Source organism: Mauremys reevesii, linkage group 9, assembly GCF_016161935.1.
Source record: "Mauremys reevesii isolate NIE-2019 linkage group 9, ASM1616193v1, whole genome shotgun sequence".
In the NCBI taxonomy this organism is placed as follows: domain Eukaryota; kingdom Metazoa; phylum Chordata; order Testudines; family Geoemydidae; genus Mauremys; species Mauremys reevesii.
In genome coordinates this window covers 59004753-59021910 of record NC_052631.1, presented here as the reverse complement: position 1 = coordinate 59021910, position 17158 = coordinate 59004753, and the positions used below count along the sequence as shown (strand labels likewise).

General features: G+C 48.8%; 1 protein-coding gene across 5 annotated transcripts in view; it reads right to left on the bottom strand.

Moving 5' to 3' along the window:
- Positions 1–14227: 14227 nt before the first annotated feature.
- The window catches only part of HDAC8 (histone deacetylase 8), a 114750-nt gene continuing 111819 nt past the window's right edge, over positions 14228–17158 (bottom strand). For all 5 annotated transcript variants that reach the window (XR_005584723.1, XM_039488784.1, XM_039488785.1 and 2 more), the window contains one exon: positions 14228–14723. Coding sequence is in view for 4 of the 5 variants with exons in the window: in XM_039488784.1 (XP_039344718.1) it covers positions 14701–14723 (23 nt within the window). In the remaining variant the exon portion in view is untranslated. The remainder of the gene's footprint in view (positions 14724–17158) is intronic.

Sequence of the window (17158 nt, the reverse complement as noted above, 5' to 3'; positions counted from 1 at the left end):
GTGGGTGAGAGGTCTTGTGCTGCAGCTTTTGTGAACACATCCTTGAGCTCACTTGTTGGAACTTGAGAAGGCACCAGTGTAAAGCCCCCTCAAATACTTTGTTTTTTACAAAATTGGCACCAGGTTGGGGGGGGGGGGAGGAGACAAACAGGAAGCCGTCACCCCTCCCCTCTTTTTTTTCCAATGCTGCTTGCCATACATGGTGATCCCTTCCAACTACAGCCATGGCATGTTTGGGAAAGCGTGGTTGTGTGACCCAGATTTCACCAAACAGGAAGCAGATTACTTTTCAAATTGCTTGCGGTTTAAAGGCTAGCATTGAAAACTTCTCCCATTTACCCTAGGTGACCCTATGTGATATCACTCTCCTGAGGGTAACAGAGGCAGTGAGGGAGCTGCAAGTGTCTGGGTACAGACCTGATCCTTACGCTTCAATGCTGTGTGCCGCAATGATGCCAGCAGAGTTAATACTGGAGTGGTGCGGGAAAGTGTCCTACTGTGGTGGACAAAATAAGGCAGCCCTTTCCAGAAACCTTCTGCAAAGGATTGCAGAGTACCTCTATGAAACTTCCTAGAAATCTCCATGGAGGATTCCTGGGCCATCCCCATGCACATAAACAGTCTTTTTCAAAGAGCACCCACTGCGTAGCTGGAGTGGCCACTGATACCCACTATACCTACTTTTTTGTTCAGATTAAACATAAAAAATAATAGCATGTAACCCCTACACAGTTTGATTGGAAATATGTACTCACCAGAGGTGCTTTCCCCAGCATCACAGTCCGCCACCAACTGGTCCTGTGAAGGGATGGACTCCGGGGTTAAAAATAGTCCTTGGCTGTTGGGGAGAATGGATCCTCCGCTTGCTTGCCTCACATTCTCCTCTTCCTCATCAACAATGTCCTCCTCATTGTTGCTCGAGGTCGCCCAGGGCTCCTGGGAGGTTTCCACAGAGCGTTTTGGGGTAGGGGTGGGGTCACTGCCTAGAATTGTATGCAGCTCCTCATAAAAGCGGCATGTCTGTGGGGCAGAACCAGAGCGACTGTTCGCCTCCCTTGACTTCTGGTACGCTTGCCGAAGCTCCTTTATTTTCACATCGCACTGCTGTGTGTCCCTGGTGTAGCCCTTCTCCCCCATGCCCCGCACGACCTGACATAGATGTCAGAGTTTCTTCTGCTGGATCAGACGTCTGTCTGCACAGACTTCTCCCCACGCAGCAATAAGATCCACATCCTCCTCTGTACTTCATGCTGGAGCATGTTTGTGGCCTTGAGTCACCATGACCAGCTGTGCTGGTGAGCTCTCCATGCTGATCAAACAGGAAATGAAAATTCAAAAGTTCCTGGGGCTCTAACAGGAGCCTATGTTCCTATGTACCTGGCTGACATGCAGTGAAGTTCAAAGTGCTCTCCAGAGCAGTCACAGTGGAGCACTGTGGGACACCTTCTGGAGGCCAATTCATTCGAATTACACAACGCAGTGTCTACATTATCCCCATGTTGACCCGTGGATGTCGACTGAAGTGCTATGCCTCTCGCGGAGGTGGAGTACAGAAGTCGACTTTACAGCTCACTTAGGTCAGCAGAAGAGACTCAGTAGTGTAGACACCTATATTATTAGATTGATTTAACATGGCTTATGTCGACCTACGTTTGTAGTGTAGACCAGACTTGAGTCATCAGATGTGTAGCTATGTGTTCAGACATAAGAGCAAAAGAACGGCCATATTGGGTCAGACCAAAGGACCATCTAGTCCAGGATCCTGTTTTCCGACAGTGGCCAATGCCAGGTGCCCCAGAGGGAATGAACAGAACAGGTAATCATCAAGTGATCCATCCCCTGTTGCCCATTCCCAGCTTCTGGCAAATAGAGGCTAGGGACACCATTTCTGCCCATCCTGGCTAATAGCTAGAGCCCTACCAAATTCATGGCCATGAAAAATGCGTCACAGACCATGAAATCTGGTCTTTTGTGTGTTTCTATCTTATACTATACAGATTTAATGGGGGAGACCAGCGTTTCTCAAATTGGGGGTCCTGATCCAAAATGGAGTTGCAGGGGTGTTGAAAATTATTTTAGGGGAGTCGTGGTATTGCCACCCTTACTTTGGCACTGCCTTCAGAGCTGGGTTGCCAGAGAGCAGTGGCTGTTGGCCAGATGCCCAGCTCTGAAGGCATTTCCCTGCCAGCAGCAGCACAGAATTAGGGGTGGCAATACCATACCATGCCATCCTTACTTCTGCACTGCTCATGGTGACAGCTGTGCCTTCAGAGCTGAGCTCCCGGGCAGCAGCCACTGCTCTCCAGTGCCCAGCTCTGAAGGCAACGCCGCCACCACCAGCAGCACAAAAGTAAGGGTACCAGTACCGCAACCCCCCCCCCCCCGAATAACCTTGTGACCCCCCCACAACTCCTTTTTGGTTCAGGACCCCTACAATTACAACACCATGACATTTAATTTTTAAATAGCTGAAATCATGAAATTTTTCTACCACTCTGAAATCTGATAAAAATCCTATGACAGTGAAATTGACCAAAATGGACCGTGAATTTGGAAGGGCCCTCCATGAATTTATCTAGTTCTTTTTTGAACCCTGTTATAGTCTTGGCCTTCACAACTTCCTCCACACTAGTCATGATCTTATAGACATCTATCTTAGCCCCCCCCTTAGTTGTCTCTTTTCTAAGCTGAAAAGTCCCAATCTTATTAACCTCTCATCATACGGAAGCCATTTCATATCTCTAGTCATTTTTGTTGCCCTTTTCTGAACCTTTTCCAATTTCAAAATATCTTTTTTGAGATGGGGTGACCACATCTTCACGCAGTATCAAGGGTCAATATGCAAAGTACTCCACTTTGGAAGGAACAATCCACACATACAAAATGAGAAATGACTGCCTAGGAAGGAGTACTGCGGAAAGGGAGCTGGGGGTCATAGTGGATCACAAACTAAATATGGGTGAACCGTGTAACACTGTTGCAAAAAAAGCAAACACTATCCTGGGATGTATTAGCAGGAGTGTTGTAAATAAGACATGAGAAGTAATTCTTCTGCTCTACTCTGCCTCAGCTGGAGTATTATGTCTAGTTTTTGGTGACACATTTCAGGAAAGATGTGGATAAATTGGAGAAAGTCCAGAGAAGAGCAACATAAATGATTAAAGGTCTAGAAAACATGACCTATGAGGGAAGATTGAAAAAATTAGGTTTGTTTAGTTTGGAAAAGAGAAGACTGAGAGGGGACATGATAACTGTTTCCAAGTACATAAAAGGTTGTTACAAGGAGAAGGGAGAAAAATTGTTCTTAACCACTGAGGATAGGACAAGAAGCCTTGGGCTTAAATTGCAGCAAGGGCAGTTTAGGTTGGACATTAAGTAAAACTTCCTAACTGTCAGGGTTGTTAAGCACTGAAATAAATTGCATAGGGAGGTTGTGGAATCTCCATCATTGGAGATTTTAAAGAGCAGGTTGGACAAACACCTGTCAGGGATGGTCTAGATAATACTTAGTCCTGCCATGAGTGCAGGGGACTGGACTAGATGGCTTCTTGAGGTGCTTTCCAGTCCTATAATTCTATATTTTCTGTATTATTATCTATCCCTTTCCTACTGATTCCCAACATTCTGTTCACTTTTTTGACTGCCACTGCACATGGAGTTTTCAGAGAACTATCTACAATGACTTCAAGATCGCTTTCTTGAGTGGTAACAGCTAAATTAGACTCCATCATTTTCTATGTATAGTTGGGGTTATATTTTCCAATGTGCATTACTTTGCATTTATCAACATTAAATTTAATCTGCCATTTTGTTGTCCAGTCACCAAATTTTGCGAGATACTTTTGTAGCTCTTCACAGTCTGCCTGAGACTTAACAAGCTTGAGTAGATTTGTATCATGTGCAAATTTTTCCACCTCACTGTTTCCCCCTTTTTCCAGATCATTTATGAATATATTGAATAGGACTGGTCCCAGTACAGACCCCTGGGGGACACCACTATTTACCTCTCTCCATTCTGAAAAACTGACCATTTATATCTACCCTTTGTTTCCTATCTTTTAACCAGTTACTGATCCATGAGAGGACCTTCCCTCTTATCCCATGACTACTTACTTTGCTTAAGAGCCTTTGGTGAGGGACCTTGTCAAAGGCTTTCTGAAAATCTAAGTACACTATATCCACTGGATCCCCCTTGTCCACATGCTTGTTGATCCCCTCAAAGAATTCTAGTAGATTGGTGAGGCATGATTTCCCTTTACAAAAACCATGTTAACATTTCCCCAATACATTATGTTCATTTATGTGTCTGACAATTCTGTTCTTTACTATAGTTTCAACCAATTTGCCTGGTACTGAAGTCAGGTTTACTGGCTTGTAATTGCTGGGATAATCTCTGAACCTCTTTTTAAAAATTGGCATCCCATTAGCTATCCTCCAGTCATTTGGTACAGAAGCGGATTTAAATGATAGGCTACAAACCACAGTTAGTAGTTCTGCAATTTCACATTTGAGTTCCTTCAGAACTCTTGGGTGAATACCATCTGGTCCTAGTGACTTATTACTGTTTAATTTATCTATTTATTCCAAAACCTTCTCTAATGACACCTCAATCTGAGACAGTTCCTCAGATTTATCACCTAAAAAGAATGGCTCACGTTTTGGAATCTCCCTCAGATCCTCAGCCATGAAGACTGATGCAAAGAATTAATTTAGTTGCTCCACAATTGTCTTATTGTTCTTGAGCGTTCCTTTAGCATCTCCATTGTCCAGAAGCCCCATTGTTTTGTTTTTTTTAAGCAGGCTTCTTGCTTCTGATATACTTAAAAAAAATTTGCTATTATTTTTTGAGTCTTTTGCTAGCTGTTCTTCATATTTTTTTATGGCCTTCCTAATTATATTTTTACACATTTGCCAGAGTTTATGCTCCTTTCTATTTTCTTCCCTAGGATTTAACTTCCACTTTTTAAAGGATGCCTTTTTGTCTCTCACTGCTTCTTTTACTTCATTGTTTAGCCATGGTGGCACTTTTTTGGTTCTCTTACTGTGTTTTTTAATTCATAGAATCATAGAATATTAGGGTTGGAAGAGACTTCAGCAGGTCATCTAGTCCAATCCCCTGCTCAAAGCAGGACCAACACCAACTAAATCATCCCAGCCAAGACTTTGTCAAGCTGGGCCTTAAAAACCTCTGAGGATGGAGATTCCATAACCTTCCTAGGTAACCCATTCCAGTCCTTCGCCACTCTCCTAGTGAAACAGTGTTTCCTAATATCCAACCTAGACCTCCCCCACTGCAACTTGAGACCATGGCTCCTTGTCCTGTCATCTGTCACCACTGAGAACAGCCTAGCTCCATCCTCTTTGGAACCCTCGTTCAGGTAGTGAAGGCTGCTATCAAATCCCCCCTCACTCTTCTCTTCTGCAGATTAAACAAGCCCAGTTCCCTCAGCCTCTCCTTGTAAATCATGTGCCCCAGCCCCCTAATGATTTTCGTTGCCCTCTGCTGGACTCTATCCAATTTGTCCACATCCTTTCTGTAGTGGGGGACCCAAAACTGGACACAATACTAGAGATGTAGCCTCACCAGTTCCGAATAGAGGGGAATAATCACTCCCCTCAATCTGCTGGCAATGCCCCTACCAGGGCTGGCTCTACAGTTTTCGCCGCACCAAGCAGAGCGCCGAATTGCCGCCGCGGGCAGCGGGGGCAGTCCGTGTGCCCTTAGGGCGGCAGGCGCATTTCCATGGCGGCGGCAATTCGGTGGCAGCTTCTATGTTTAGCTGAAGCTGCCGTGGACAGCTAAATATAGAAGCTGCGCTGAATTGCCGCCACCACGGAAACGCGCCTGCTGCCCTAAGGGCACACGGACTGCCCCCGCTGTCCCCGGTGGCAATTTGGCGCCCTGCTTGGGGCGGCGAAAACACACGGACTGCCGCCCCTTGCAGAATGCCGCCCCAAGCACCAGCTTGGAATGCTGGTGCCTGGAGCCGGCCCTGGCCCCTACTTATACAGCCCAAAATGCCATTAGCCTTCTTGATAACAAGGGCACACTGCTGACTCATATCCAGCTTCTCATCCACTTTAATCCCCAGGTCCTTTTCTGCAGGACTGCAGCTTAGCCAGTCGGTCCCCAGCCTGTAGCGGTGCATGGGATTCTTCCATCCTAAGTGCAGGACTCTGCACTTGTCCTTTTTGAACCTCATCAGATTTCTTTTGGCCCAATCCTCCAATTTGTCTAGGTCACTCTGGACCCCATCCCTACTCTCTCTCTTATCTACCTCTCCCCCCAGCTTAGTGTCATCTGCGAACTTGCTGAATGTGCAATTTAATCCCATCATCAATAAAGATGTTGAACAAAATTGGCCCCAGGACTGACCCCTGGGGCACTCCGCTTGATACCAGTTGCCAACTAGACATCAAGCCATTGATCACTACCCATTGAGCCCAACAATCTAGCCAGCTTTCTATCCACCTAATAGTCCATTCATCAATCCATACTTTTTTAGGATACTGGCAAGAATACTGTGGGAGACGGTATCAAAAGCTTTGGTAAAGTCAAGATATAATCACATCCACCACTTTCTCCATATCTACAGAGCCAGTTATCTCATCATAGAAGGCAATCAGGTTGGTCAGGCATGACTTTGCCTTGGTGAATCCATGTTGACAGTTCCTGATCACCTTCCTCTCCTACAAGTGCTTCAAAATGGATTCCTTGATGACCTGCTCCATGATTTTGCCGGGGACTGAAGTGAGGCTAACCAGACAGTAGTTCGCCCAGTTCTCTTTCTTCCCTTTTTAAAAGATGGGCACTATATTTGCCTTTTTCTAATCGTCCGGGACCTCCCCTGATCGCCACAAATTTTCAAAGATAGTGGCCAGTGGCTCTGCAATCACATCAACCAACTCCCTCAGCATGCTTGGATGCATTAGATCTGGACCTATGGACTTGTGCACGTCCAGCTTTTCTAAATTGTTCTTAACTAAATAGGACTAAATAGTCCTTAATTTGGGGTATACTTTTAAGTTGAGCCTCTATTATGGTAGAAGTATGCTGGGCTCAGGGTGGGAGTGGGGTAAAAGGCTGCAGGGTATGAGCTCTGGAGAGGTCTAGAACTGCAGCCTTAGGAACTGGAGCACAGCACAGTCTAGGTACAGACTCAGCCTGTAACCAGGGCAGAAGGAACTCTTATGACTCTCGTTACTGGACTAGTCTGGGCTGTGCTAGGTCCTGTCACAATATAATAATGGCCATACTGGGTCAGACCAAAGGACCATCAGAGAATTAGGCATTAAGTGGTTTGATGAGGCTAGGGGGCTGGAGATGTTGGAACTGCATATAGGCCAGCCAGGGGACTGCGGACATCCGCACAAGCACCAGTGCTTTCCAATGTAACCACCCAGCTCGCGCTGTCACTGGGAGTTTGGCATTTCAGCTCTTTTCCGCCAACTGAAGTTCTGATTGAAGGGGCCAAGTTTCTTGCAGCCATTCACTTCTGTTAGCAAAGGACACACGGGAACTAGCTGTAGAGCCTGCCCAGGGAAGAACAAGCTGCAGCTGCAGGGGAGATTGGAGAAGCCCACTGCAGCTGCCCAGGTTGGATAATCACAGTTTTACATGCAGTGTTTGGTGCCAGTGATCTCTGCTGTGCAATGAAAGCAGCAGCTTACGGCTTGTTCCTCCGGAGAGGGAACAGCTCAGTGCTGGGGTGGGTCCAAAGCTGTGAGGTGCTCAAGGTGTCCCTTCTCCTGTGATTGGAATGTGCCTTTCCTAAGGCTCAGGGGACTACTTGTGTTCATTGTGTCTCTGAGGCTTGCACCATCCCACAGATCCTCCTCAGCTGCTGAGACAATGCACATTCCAGCACCTGCAGAGGGGCATGTGCAGAGCAGGAGGGGAGGTGCTCAGAGCGCTCAGTGCTATGACTGCAGCACATCTGGTGAAGACACTCCATACTGACAGGAGAGAGCTCCTCCATCATCAGCATAACAACTCCTCCTCTGCGAGAGGCGGTAGCTGTGTCGGCAGTAGAAACTCTCTGGACAACATATGACTGTCCACACCGTGTAACTTACAATCGCTGGTGGGGGGGCTTATTGTCCACAGGCCACAGAACTTCCCTAAAACAATTTCTGCAGCAGAAAAACAGCCCATCTGGATTTGAAGTGGTCAGTGATAGAGAAACCACCGCGATCTCTGATAAATTGTTCCCATGGCTAATTGCTCCACTGTTAAAATGTGCACCTTACCACCAGTCTGAACAGTGGCTCACTGTCTTGCCATTTCACATTGGAGAGAACGTCACCCTCAACTGTGGACTTCACTAGACCAGCTCCTAACCCATAGGAACTAACCCTGTCAATAACAGCTGTGCTCTGCCATGGCCTCTCCCAGGTCAGGCCCCCAAGGGCATTGCTAGCGCTAAGAAGTGCATTACTAGTAACACGTGGTCTGTGCAGAACTCTTTGCTGATCTCAGTGTGTTTTGCAAAGGTGGATCGGGGCCACCATCGCCCTCTCAAGAGGGAAACTGAGCCCCACTTGCCCAGGGTCACAGGAGAAGCTCATGAGAGAGCCTGGAAGAGAACCCAAGCCTTGAGCCCTAAGTGTGCCGTAGGCAGGATGCCACAATTTGGTTTACAGAAGCATCTTCGGGAGTAGGCCGTGAATCCAAAGCCCAAGTCACACTCACCGGCGTGGTACCCACATCCCCAAAACCAGAGCTCCATGAGGATTGAAAAGCTGGGGGGAGGTCACACACCAATGGGTTCTTTTCCTTTTGCCCCTCAGTTTGGCTCTCCCTAGGTCCCTGGGCCCCATGTCCAGTGCTTGTTGGGGAGGGAGGTGTGTGCAGCCCCACTGCTAGGCCTAGTGGGCAACTGCCTGTCAATCTTTCATTCCAACCAATCAGCAGAATATGGGCGGCAGGGGGGAGAGGGGAGAGGCCATGTTAATCTTGGCATAAGTGTTTAACTATAGACCAAAGGGAATAATCTCCCTGAGGAAGGAAGGAAGGAGCTCTCTAGCACCCAGGACTCAATGTCCTGTTCAGGGCAGCAGGGGCAGGGGGCATTCAGTGAGCAGACAGGGACACGGGAACTGAATCCAGCTGAAGTAACTCTACGTTGGATTTCCTGTTGTTTGTGTCCAAAGGGAAAAACAGCACAGATAAAAACAAAGACAGGCCACACTGGGAGTCCTATCACCCTCTATTTATTCCTTCGCAATCTAATTAAAGCAGCAGGAAATTAGCTTTCCTGGAGCAACTGCAGGAGGATGCCAATGACTCTGTGTGAGTGGCTTTTTAAGAAGAAATGGCGAGAAGGGCCAGGGAACATGTGGGGTGGGGGATCAGGCCCCCGGGAACATGCTGTCTTTACTGGCTTGATTTAAAACCAGGCCCAGGATGGGAATTTCCCCAACGCTGACCACAAGGAAGCTCCACCCCTTGCTGCTACAAAGGTGCAAAGCAGAGCAGGCCAAAGCCCATAGTTAGGGCCCTACCAAATTCACAGTCCATTTTGGTCAATTTCACAGTCATAGGATTTAAAAAATTATAAATTTCATGATTTCAGATATTTAAATCTGAAAGTTCAAGGTGTTGTAACTGTAGGGGCCTGAACCAAAAAGGAGTTTGGGGGAGTTGAAAGGTTATTGTGCGTAAGTGTGTGGGGGTTGCAGTACTGCTACCCTTACTTCTGCACTGCTGCTGGCAGCAGCACTGCCTTCAGAACTGAGCAGCTGGAGAGCGGTGGCTGCTGGCCGGGAGCCCAGCTCTGAAGGCAGAGCTGCCACCAGCAGCAGCGCAGAAGTAAGGATGTCATGGTATGGTATTACCACCCCTACTTCTGTGCTGCTGCCTTCAGAGCTGAGTGCCCGGCCAGCAGCTTCCACTCTCCAGCTGCCCACCTCTGAAGACAATGCAAAAGTAAGGGTGGCAATATCACAACCCCACAAAGATAGCCTTGCAGTCCCCCTGCAACTCTCTTTTGGGTCAGGATTCCTAGTTTGAGAAACACTGGTCTCCCCCGTGAAATCTGTATGGTATATAGTAAAAACACACAAAAGACCAGATTTCATGGGGGAAAACCAAATTTCACGGTCTATGACACATTTTTCATGGCTGTGAATTTGGTAGGGCCCTAACTATAGGGTTAAGTGCTTCTTGGGATAGGCACAGCCAGGGCCTGCTGCAGCCTGAGAGCGGGGGGTGCACAGTGAACGGGGAAGGTCTCTTTCCCCTTGCCTAGCTTCTGGCAGGTTCCAGGTGGTCCTGCAGCAGCATCACTGGCAGGGAGTGACCCTGCTGGTAAGTCAGGCCAGCCATGGAGGAGGCTCACGCTGCACCCCCATTGCACCAGCTGATGGCAGGGGGCGACCCAGCACCCAAGAATCAGGCCCCACTGCTACAGGGAGGCTGTGTTTAAACAGCAGGCCCCAAGCATGGCCAGTGAGGCAGCTGGCACTAAACGCTACCCCTGCTGTTGGAGAGACAAGGTGGGGATAGCTTTTATGGGACCAATTTCTGCTGTGGGAAGAGAAACGTAAGCTGAAAATCAAAGATATGCCTCCCCCACCTTGTCTTTCTAATGTCCTGGGACCGACACGACTACATCACTGCATACCCCTGGTATTGGCAGAGAGGCTGAGAAGTGGATTCCCCTCTTGCCCCTACAGATGGTCCCACAGCTTAGCGGGAACATGAGTCTGGAGCTCGGTAACCTGCAGTGGAGGTGCAAGGGGGATTCATAGATTTTAAGGCCAAACGGGACCATTCTGACCACCTGCTCTTATCTCCAGTGTAATGCCAGCCAGACGATCCACCCAGTGATTCCTGCACCCAGCCCAGAGCTGGGGAGGAGCGGAGGGAGTGTCCATCAGGGTGGGTAGGAATGACAGGGGTGAAGGAGCGATGCAGGCCCTGCTTACCCTGCAGCTGGCCCTGCCTCCACATCAGCTGTAGTAAAAGGGGAGTGCACTGCACAGGATGCAGGGATTGCTGCGCCCGGTGCTATGGACCGAGGACACCAGGCAGCACCTTTTGCCAGCCCAATCCCCCTTGAAAAACACACCACCAAGCAGTCTGTCCCTGTGGTGCCTTGCCAGGGTGCATTGACCAAGCTGAGCCATTTAACGCTGCCAGCTGGCTTCCCCCAGCTCTGTTGCTGCAACGCAAAGACACTGCAAAAAGCAACCACCGATGGGCTCCTAGTACCCAGGGATAAATCAAAGGCTCTTGCCCCTATGTTTCTATGTCCTTCAGACTGTATGTGAATGAATGCACATGCATGTACACCCCAAACCAAACCCATGTACAAGCCAAAACCACCGGACAGATATACAGGGGACAGATGCACTGACTAGATAACCATCATTAAAAACAGCTGCAGTGGCAGGGACTCCTGTTTCTGTATGTTTAAGGGAGCGCCTAGAGCAGAGGTGGCGACTTTAAGCAGGAGAAGGCAGGCATGGGGAGGAACTTGGCTTCCCCCAGGGTCATAGGTCTAGACCAACTGGAGCTAGCATTTCACAGCTTGGTAACCACATAGTCTTGTTTTGCATCTAGATATTGAAGTTTGCTTCCATCTTCTCCGTGGAACAGACATGGGGACTGCAGGGTAGGCAGTGCTTTGCCATGCACAGCTCTGTCTTCCTGTCTCCAATACCAGACCCACAATCCTTGCAGCTTGGCTCCCTCTCTTTGGCGCAGGTAATGTGCAAACAGCACATGTGCCTTGCTCTAGCCACCCCATGGAGGGCTCACGGGTACAGCACATCTCTGTGTGCCAGGCAGAAAATGGGTTCTGCCAACGGTAACGCTAATGCTGGCAAGTGCTTTGCACAGGTCTTTAAGGACATTAGCAAGGCTGCTTTAGGCTTCAGAGCAGCTGCATCTTGCGAGCTGCTCCACCTGAGGGCTCAGAGCCAGGCCCAAACCCCAGCTCCCAGGGCTGCAGCTCATGGCTATTTCAAACAGAGTTAAAAAGTTAACCCTTTCTTTCTAGTCGCTCTCCTCACACACACTGCCACCTTTAAATGTAACCACAGGATCTGCTCCCTTCCAACCTAGCTTTTCCTGCCCTGATGTCATGACCACAGCTTTGACACCTCACACTGATTTCCACAGCAGCACACTGACTGATATCAAGCAACCCGGTATTATGACTTCAGATTTGGGGGGGCGGGTACATGGGGGACAGCCTTTGCTGTCACACTTCTATTCAAGGAGAGCAAAGGAACCCCCAGAGACAATCAATCCCCTTCCCCTGTTCCAGGCTGCCTTTCCCCATGTTTGCTCCATGCTAGTTATTCCCTTACGGATTCCAGGATTCGTTGGAGTTTCTTTTTTTTAGTGGGAGAGGGGGAGGAGGAACTTCTAAACCAATAGACAACCAACTAATGCCAACTCAGCAGGACAAAGCTGACTGCTTGGACCACCCTGCTGCAGCCCAGGGGTAGGAGGCACTAACAGCTTTATACACAGTGCAAAAATCACTCTCCAGCTGGGCTGGGATTTGTTTTTAAAGGGACACGACTAATTTTAAACATTGTTTCTTGCTGTTCTGTTCCTAATAATCCCACAGAATCCCCCTGGGAGTACGTGTTTTCCAGCTGAATTTCTCTCTTTCCAGTTTCACAATTTGTTTTCCATCTGCCGATTCCTAGGGCAAAGGAGAGAGGTTGATGTCAGGTTCTGCTACGAGTTGTTCATCTGCCCCAGGAGACAGACCTCTGTGCGTTCTCCTTGAGGGCTGGTGTGTGAAGGGGACTGCTCAGAGCTGCGGGAGGTGGCAGGGGACAGCGTAGGATCTCACTCTTCATAAAACAGGAAGCACATTTTAAGTGAAGTTGAGTTATATTTGCACCACTTCTGACATTCTCCCTTCCCTGCCTTCATCACCTTCCTCAAAAAATAACCTCCCACCTGGAAGACTTTTATAGGGGAATGCCCCACCTGCAACTCATTCACTCCCAGGTCTCCAAGCAAGCGCTGCACAGCCCTGCACAAAGAGCTGGGGCTTCCAGGGCCATGGTTCTAGATGCTAGTATCCGTGAGCTACATGGCCATTCACATCTGTTTGCACTGTATTTTGTCAGCAAATGTTCCTGCTGGCACTGGGCCCAATTCATAAATTTTCAGATCTGGAGTCAAACCCTCCTGCATTTCAGGGTGGCTGGAGCTGGCGTGGCTGGCTGGCACTCTGCTGTTGCTCCTGCATTCAGAGACCACCACACTTCACATGCTGCTGGAATCGCCTGGAAGAGCAGAGCCCGTCTCCAGAGAGGCCACTCTAGCAGTGCCAGTTGATTGGCAAACAGGCCCGATGGTGAATGCAAGGTACTTTCTGCGGCATGGCAGATGTTTATCAGCTGGATCCACTTCTCCAGCTTCTGGTGGTGATTATACAGTAACTGCCTGTTCAGGGGATGTGTCCCAGCTATCAGCAACAGAAATAAACGGCCTCCTGGCGCTCACTGGCAGCTTAGCTTGTATCTTGGCCTCCACCCAGGGTCTGAGTGCAAGCTGCCTGTTGGTTTCCTGGCTGCAGGAGGTTTAGGCTGTGGTGACAAGGCACTAGCTGTGAACAGAGCACCAAAGAGGGCCATGTTGGCAGCTCATCAGGAGCCAGAGGGCTGCACTGACATCACTATGGGTCAAAACCACATCTACTGACAAAAGCACTGGGTGCTCAGCCTGCACTTAGCCGTACTCCTGTCAGTGCAAGTGCTCCTAGAGAAGGTGGCTCCTAGCAGGTGAAGCCAACCTCCAGAGGCCAAACCCCTGGAACAAAGGGTTAACTGTGGTATCCGGCTCCCTCACCAGAGCGCAGAAGTCTGGATAACGAGCTCCAGTAAGCCACTTTCTTCCTCCGGCAACTACAGACCAATCAAGCCCTTTCCCCAGTGACGGAGAGCAGATGCTGGGCCCAATTCCACACGGGGTAGCCTGGGTCACTGAGAGCTAGCAGTGCCCCAGTTAGGCTGCCTGGGAGCCCCAGTCATGCACCAGGACCCCACTCTGTTAGGTGCTGAACAGACCCAAAGCAAAAAAGACAGTCCCTGCCCCACAGTTCTTACAACGCATGTATAGGACAACAGATGGCTACAGACAAAGGGGGAGTCCAGGGGCACAGGGAGCTCATACTGCGCAGGGTGATAGGCAGCTTGCAAGGACACGGGACAACGCAGAAATATTTCAATTCTTTTATTTGTTTAAAAACACGTTTGTGGCTCCCTCCACAGATAAGGCTGCAGCCAGGATTACAGGACCTGTGCCTATCGCTCAATGTATCCCCTCTGGAGTTCATGTCACAGCGTCTACACCTACAGCCTGTGGTCCCACCAGGAGGGCGGCCCAGTACAAGTGGCACAGGTGCCAGACTGTGGAGAGTCTGTGGCTCAGAGTGGCCCTCACCCACCACCTCCCTTAAAAAAAATAATTAGAAAAAACATCTGCAAGAATAAAAGCAGTTTTGTAAAAAATAAGCCGGAATCTGTTGGAACAAGGGGGTGGAAATTGGGAGCTCCCCTACCCCCCAGCACTGGGGCCACTCACTGCTGCTTGGAAACGTCAAAAAAAACCCCAATTCTCCCAAATTTCCCCTGCAGCCACGAATTCCGCAAGCTGCTCACATAAACACACTGTCTTTGGCACAGGAAACGCTCCACTGTTGTGGAAACATGAGCTTTCCTTTTCAGCTAAACCACATGCTTCAGATTCCCTGTAAACAAAGGGAGAGAGAAAACAACATTTACATTCAGACCTGCTTCAGTCTCACAGGGAGGCAGACCAAGGTATTTTTTTGGCTGCATACAGGGCCTAGGGTTACCAGATGTCCTGATTTTATAGGGACAGTCCTGATTTTTGGGTCTTTTTCTTATATAGGCTACTATTACCCCCATCCCGTCCCAATTTTTCACACTTGCTGTCTGGTCACCCTAATAGGGCCCTTTGCTTTGTCTTCAATGCTGCTGTATTCCGGTTGGAGCTTGTTCTTCTCCTTCAAAACCCCAGGAAGAAGGGATTTTCGAAAAGTGTGTTGGAAAAACATTGATGTGAAATCCAGCAGGGCTGACCTCTGGGAGATTAGAGCGCTGCTTATGACATGTCCCTCCCCCGTCACTGGCAGAGCTGACAAATCAGTAAGTGATACAGACACACTAGCTCTCAAAGCAGATTGAATTCCCAGCATGCCAGACAACATCTTGTTCTCATTGAGAGGGGTTGTGCAGGGTTCCACGTCTCTCTCTCAAACCCAGCTTTAAGGGGCTGCTAAGGGGAACAAACCATTTTCATTAAGCATTCAGACTGGAGACTAATAATTAGTTCAGATGTATCAGCCATGAACCCTTAATTTCTTTAGGTCTTTGCTTACTCAGGATGTCCTATAGGGCTGGAGGCACTGCCTGGCCTCCTTTCTCTGACGACCCTCCCTGGAAGTCAATAGTGATTCTGTCTGGGTAAGGGACGCAGGATCTGATTATTAACTGGAATCATGTTGGATCACAACAAGCTTTGAATTTTAGTTCTCTGATCACTCTTCTGTTGGAATTTTAACAGCTTTAAGCTAGGGTTAGAAAAAGGTCTTCAAGACCCGGGTTTTAAGGGGCATGTCGATTAAATGCCTGGGTTTGAACCACATGGCTGGTGTGGAGAAAGTGAATAGGAAAGTGTTATTTACCTCCTCACATAATATAAGAACCAGGGCTCACCCAATGAGATTAACAGGCAGCAGGTCTAATACAAACAACAGGAAGTGCTTCTTCACACAACGCAGTGTCACTCTGAGGAATTTGTTACTGGAGACACCGTGAAGGCCAAAACTCTAACTGGACTCAAAAAAGAATTAGGTAAGTCCCTGGAGGATAGGGCCACCAATGGCTATTAGCCAGGTTGGGCAGGAACATAACCCCATGCTCTGGGTGTCGCTAGCCTCTGTTTGCCAGAAGCTGGGAGTAGACGAAAGGGGATGGATCCCTTGATGACTGCCCTGTTCTGTTCATTCCCTCTGAAGCTCCTAGCACCAGCCACTGTTGGAGACAGGACACTGGACTATTGGTCTGACCCAGTATGGCTGTTCTTATGTTCACATAACCCCTAAACATGCAGCCCTGCTGACAAGAGCTGTTACCGTAGTAGATCTGCCCACTACTCAGCATTAGGACTGGCTGGCACGCGAATGTGAGGCCGTGATAGGACACCAAGGTGCTGCAGTAAGTGATGCTGGTGATTCTCTGACTTCTTTTTCTGAGGCTTGACCATCATCCCTCTGCAACATGCTAGCATGACTCTATTGCTGAAATCCTCAGCCAGGTCCCCATCTCCTGTCAGCAAGGCTCAAAGGTCCAGTCCTCCCACCAGGAGCAGTGTGTTGCTGCCTGCCTGTCGCACAACTCTGACTTCCCACAGAATACTGACTCAAGTTCCAGGCCTTGGTCCTTATCTTCAAGGCGTTCCACAATCTGGATCGAACAGATGAGACTATTGTCAACAACTTTGCTCCTCTGGCATGCTGGATCTCTCTACCGTCTGCGCAGGAGAGAGCTTCCTCAGGGGCCAACCTGAGTCTGTGGAACAAATTCCCCCAGGAACTAAGGACCATCACAAACCTCCCCTCCATCCGCTCAAAGGGCTAGACACATTTCTTTGGCCTGTCTTCTCTAATATAAACAGGTGGCAGCATGTATAGAATTATACAAACCTGCAGACCCAAGCACTGTACTGCACACTTCTCCTCCTGGGAGCGGACATGACAGATGTTAGCCGCTGCTTATTGAATGACTAGCAGGTACTCAGATACTCCAGTGATGAGCGCAGTGTGAGAACCCTCAATTTTCCCAGCCAAGATCAGTGGTCTGCTCCCACTGAAATCTAAGGGAGTTTCTCCATTTTCTAGGCTTCAGCGGGTGAAGGGATCAGGCCATAAGATGGTAAAATACACGTGGGCTTAAATTGTGAAAGTCAGGAGGCCCAAGTCCACGTATGGACTGATAAGCGAATCGATTACTGACCTGACAGCCCTACATACAAATGGATACCCTCTCTAGTGACACGACAACATATACAGGGCAAGCTTCCCTCCCACTGCCCTGTGGACTCACCTGGTCCCTGACCCTGAGAAATCTTCCCAATGGGTGACAGACTCCACTGGTTATC